Genomic DNA, 5446 nt, shown 5'->3' with positions numbered 1-5446 from the left:
TCAGAAAGGTAGTAACAGCTATTCTTTTCTCTCCTCCAGGCCAAATATCCCCATTTCCTTCCATTTTTCTTTGAAAAACATGGCATTTTGTCTCTTATTCTTCCAATCATTCCTTCCTGAATAGTTTATTCTTTGAGAGAAGAATCATCTGCAAATCAAAAAACTTATAGCCATACGTTTTATGAACTTAGAGCAAGTTGTTTCCCTACTGCTGAGTAAATCTCTCCCTGCTCCCCCACGTGCAACAATGTCCCTAGAGTTAACCCCCTGGCAAGCCAGCCTATGGAGAAGACAATGGGTATGGATACTTTCTGGTTCTAAAGTGCGGAGGAGCCGGAAGTACCCCTCAGACATTAGGATGCATCTGAGAAGTTTTCCCCTTCATTCTGGTAGGATGTCAGCTCTTCCTCGTTGAGGGTCACTCCTCTCTGTCCTCTCCATTCCTTTCTCTGGACTTCACAATTCTGGGTGGTGGCTCCATATGACATCTTTCTGGGACTTGCAAAACTCTCATGGTTGAGTTCTGTCTCCTCAGCTAATTCATCCTGGTCAATGATTCCACACTTCTCCTCAGAAAGGTTTTCGGGGTCTGCCCACTCCTGTTTTTCCCCAGAAGCAAAGATCCCATAGAAGATGACGCCACTGTAGTGCACCAAGGCAGCTATGAGGAACACATTCTGCCACTCCTCACGGGTCTGAACAAGGAAACAGTACCAATTAATATTTTAACCCAAAACAGAAATGAACAGTATCTTCTGGAGCCCTCCGCTGGGACAAAAGCACTTAGTCACCCCAAAGCAATGCTGTGCTTCTTGGGAAGACATGTGGCAGATGCATGCCCAGGACCCAAATGGAATTTGAGTGTTTAAAAAAATCAAAGTTAAGACTACAGTGAATATGCATTTTTTCTAATTTAGAAAAATATTTTATAAAATAAACATCCTGTAAGATCCTTGCTGCACCATTTCACAGCTCTCCTAAATCTACAAATGAGGTTAAATTAAATTTGCTTTAGGAACCCACCATTGTAAATATCAGAGGTCTCCTTCTTGCTTGCTTTGGATATATGACAATTTGAGTCACAAAAATGCTCAGTTTGTACTGCCCAGTAGCTTATGTATACTCATATTTTCTGTGAAAATATATTGTATAAAAAATAATGGGAATTTGCGTTGAAAGATTTACTAACAGAATTAATAATCATATTACCAATCCTATCGTCTCATGAACAGAGAGAGAGTTTGGATCCTCTGCCTATAAAGTCACCAGAGCCCACCTTTCTTTTCTATCAAAAGATAATAAATGTTATCCCACACTTTCTTCTCCAAGAAACTGGGAGAATTTCTGAAGTTATATTTTTAATAGGATATGCAACAACAAAGAAATAGTTGGGTAAAAATGCCATAGTATCAAACAATGTTAATTTGCAGAAGGCAGCATATCTATAACCCTTTCAAACACAGAGATGAAGAAACCATCTGGCCTGTGGCTGAATTCTGGACGGATCTGGGATCCTCCTGTACTACTCACCTTAGTCTAAATACACAAACGTGCAGTAACGACCTGCTGCCACACCTGCGGGGTTCTTAGGAAGGGTCATTAATGTCTTGTTTGTTTTCTTCATAATAAGGAAGTATAACTGCACTAATATTTTCACACTGGAGCATGCTAAGCAATAATTGGAAATGGTGATAAAGTCTAATTACTTGGAATTATAAAGCAACCTTGGGTAATTTATTTATCCTGAATTGATTGCCTCAGTTTCTTTTTGTGTCTTTAAACAGTCTTTATGGTATTATCACTTCTTCTACACACACACACCCCACTTCTATTTCTCAGTTTAAGAAACATAGAACCAAACATCAGTCAGTCCTGCTGCCATCAATAAATGATAATTTTTTAAAAGAAGAAGAAAAATTTTAAAAAATAGAAGCTCAAGTGACTCAGCCAAGTCAAGGACATACACATTTACACAGGCTGGGACAGGGCCTTGAGACTTTGTGCAGTACTTCGGTCCTCTCATACTGTAACCCACAACCCCAAAGGAAACCATTACCTTGTGCTTGGTCATTGCACCCACAATAAGGGGACAGACCATTCCAGAGAGGGTTCCCACTCCATTTGAGATTCCCATGAGAATGCTGGCATAGCGAGGGGCAATATCCAAGTGGTTGACATTGAAACCTATAGTGAAGCCAAACATTTCAAAATCAGACTCAGGAACAGAATTCCAAATGCAGTTTGGAAAATATTTAGCTTTCCCCAACTCTCATCAATCTCTTTCCTCTACTAATGGATACCTGTACCAAAAGGGCTGGCTTGAGGATTGTCAGGCTGTGTCTGCTCATAGCAGAAAACATGCTGTGATTGATTACGGCTACAATGGGTTCTTCACGGGGAGAATTATGGCACCTCTACCTTCTCAGCTTGAAACCCCAAAATAATGGTGTTTGGGGCAATCTGAAAAGCACAGCCTGGATCACATTTATTCAGAGTAAGCAATCACACAATTACATTGTTGTTGTTTAGTCCCTAAGTCGTATTCGACTCTTTCGCAACCCATGAACTATAGCCCTGCAGGTTCCTCTGACCATGGGATTTCCCAGGCAAGAATACTGGAGTGGGTTGCCATTTCCTTCTCCAGGGGATCTTCTTAACCCTGCACTGCAGGCAGATTCTTTACCACCTGAGCCACCAGGTAAGCCCACACAATCACATATAGTGTAATTAAAACTAAATCTTGCTTCATAATATCCTCCTTCCTAGCTCTCAGCTCACTCCCAAAAGGCTGCCACAGGCAGGTCTGCCTTAGTACCACATGGCATATTATAAAGGGTTTTTTTTGGATAAGAAAAATTTATACAAACATTTGTAGGATCCTCTGTAATTTACAAAACACTTTCATTTACATACTTGATTTGGAATTTGTAAATCTGGATTCGAATCTTATTCTCATCTCTTAAACAAGTCATCTTTAGGACTTTGTTTCCTCATCTCTATTTTGAGGGTCATATTACTCCTTAACTCATAAAGATGCTGTGAGATGAGACTTAGGGGAAATATGTATGCGAGAGCTGTTGGCAAACAGCTGAGCTCTAGTAACTATCACGGTGCCAATATCAGCATCGCTGCTGTTGCTGCCACTGTAAAACACACCCGTCACTCTGGGGTCTTTAATCAATAGGTAATGCTGCAAGGAGTGGTAAAATAAAAAATCACCAGTACCTCACTATTCATCTGTTTTTCAGGAGAAAAGGATGAGTGGGATGAAGGAAGCGGGAAGGCAGAGGAAGGACAAGGCTTTGAAAGAGGAGGCATCGGGCACTGGGAACCAATTCTGCCAGTGTAGCCCACGGTTGCATTTTAGAGTCAGACCTTGGATCTGGCTGTTTAATTGAGATGCAAACCTGGACAAATGATTTAATCTTTCTGAACCTCAGCTTCTTCATCTATAAACTGGGATAATCATTCTTATAAAACTGTTGTAAGAATTAAGATAAATAACATATGTCAATTACATAGGTTCAAGGAGGTGAAAGCCAACATCAGGTTCTTTGCAGTACAACATCCATCTACCCAGTTTACTTTCCTGAGCTGGCAAAGTGTCTGGCACATAGTAGGTACTCAATATATCATTGTTTAATTAATTACCAACTTGAACTCTGAAATTACAGCAGGGGGTTATAGGTTTTATTTACTCATATTTTTATTTTCCCTTGTCTTGCTTTTTAATGCTCTATTTTGTGCAAAGAACTAAAAATATAATTAAAAAAAATTCTTTTTCTAATCCAGCATATTGGCTGCTTGTTTTATTTCCTACCTCTGTTCAGAGAGAATTTTAAGAAAACCTTTCTGGAATAAACATACCTTCTCTTTCAAAGTGGCAGAAAATCAGAATATAAAACAGCTGAAAGATTAATTAATCTTACTGTTTATTTGAATGTGATAAACACTTTATTAGAAAAGAACCCAGAGATAAGAAGCAATTAATATGATTGGCGAGTATTATATTCTGATACAAAGCCTAGACATCTGCGTTCAGCTAAAGATAATATGAGAAAAGCCATTTCGGTTTCTAGCTACACAATCCTGGGGTTTGGGGGAAATATCATTGAGAAACTGAGATACTAATAGATTTTTTTGTTTGTTTTTTTGAAGCAGACACATAAAGCAAGTTACACACAAGTTGAGAGAGTCTGTCTTCTCTACACAGGACATATTCTAAAGCAGATATCACCCATTCTTGTATCTTTCTAATCTCCCCTGTCTCAGCTCTCCTATTTATAATCAGTTCCTAAACTGAGCAAGTCTCCCTTGGCATCCCTTATAAAGTTGACATATAGCAGATCCTAAGGAATCATCCTCCCCATGACCATAGTCCCTCCCATAGTCTCACTGTTGAATCAGATAAACCTTTATTCCAATCCTAATCACTTAATTTACCTGAGTAAGTTAAGTCACCTCTCCAAGCCTCAGTGTCCTCACTAGTAAAATGAACATAGCAATACTCTTCTCATCAGGCTGCTACAGGGATTAAATGAGTTCATACCTTAAAAGTGACCAGCACGGTGTAAATGCTGAAAAAAAAAATTTCTCTCTGTCTGATTGTCGCTTAAACTGGCAATCTGGGGACAATATGAGCCTGAATATTTCAATATCTCTGTGGACAGGATATGAATCTCTTTTGCATTACAGAGCTATCAAAAGAAGATGTCCCTTAACATCCTGCTGGGAACAATTCATGACTGCTCTATCCTTGCTATTCAAAGTGTGGACTATTGATCAGTGGTGTCAACTTCACTGGGGAGCCTGCTTGAAATGCAGGATCTCAGGCTCCACTCTACATTGGCTAAATCAGAATCTGTATTTTTGCAAGATCCTAAGGTGTCAGTTTTCATTCCAATCCCAAAGAAAGGCAATGCCAAAGAATGCTCAAACTACCGCACAATTGCACTCATCTCACACGCTAGTAAAGTAATGCTCAAAATTCTCCAAGCCAGGCTTCAGCAATATGTGAACCGTGAACTTCCTGATGTTCAAGCTGGTTTTAGAAAAGGCAGAGGAACCAGAGATCAAATTGCCAACATCCGCTAGATCATGGAAAAAGCAAGATAGTTCCAGAAAAACATCTATTTCTGCTTTATTGACTATGCCAAAGCCTTTGACTGTGTGGATCCCAATAAACTGTGGAAAATTCTGAAAGAGATGGGACTACCAGACCACCTGACCTGCCTCTTGAGAAACCTATATGCAGGTCAGGAAGCAACAGTTAGAACTGGACGTGGAACAACAGACTGTTTCCAAATAGGAAAAGGAGTACATCAAGGCTGTATATGGTCACCCTGTTTATTTAACCTATATGCAGAGTACATCATGAGAAATGCTGGGCTGGAAGAAACACAAGATGGAATCAAGATTGCCAGGAGAAATACCAATAACCTCAGAT

The 5446-nt window shown here is 39.6% G+C and overlaps 1 protein-coding gene across 1 annotated transcript in view; it reads right to left on the bottom strand.

Annotated features, from left to right (window-relative positions):
* Positions 1-353: 353 nt before the first annotated feature.
* The window catches only part of SLC17A8 (solute carrier family 17 (vesicular glutamate transporter), member 8), a 39657-nt gene continuing 34564 nt past the window's right edge, over positions 354-5446 (bottom strand). The window contains exons 11-12 of the mRNA XM_010831597.1: positions 2057-2184; positions 354-695 (exon numbers count right to left, since the gene is read on the bottom strand). Of these exons, the coding sequence (XP_010829899.1) occupies positions 354-695; positions 2057-2184 (470 nt within the window). The remainder of the gene's footprint in view (positions 696-2056; positions 2185-5446) is intronic.

This window comes from Bison bison, unplaced genomic scaffold, assembly GCF_000754665.1.
Source record: "Bison bison bison isolate TAMUID 2011002044 unplaced genomic scaffold, Bison_UMD1.0 scf7180017864529, whole genome shotgun sequence".
NCBI lineage: Eukaryota > Metazoa > Chordata > Mammalia > Artiodactyla > Bovidae > Bison > Bison bison.
This window is presented reverse-complemented; position numbering and strand designations above follow the sequence as displayed.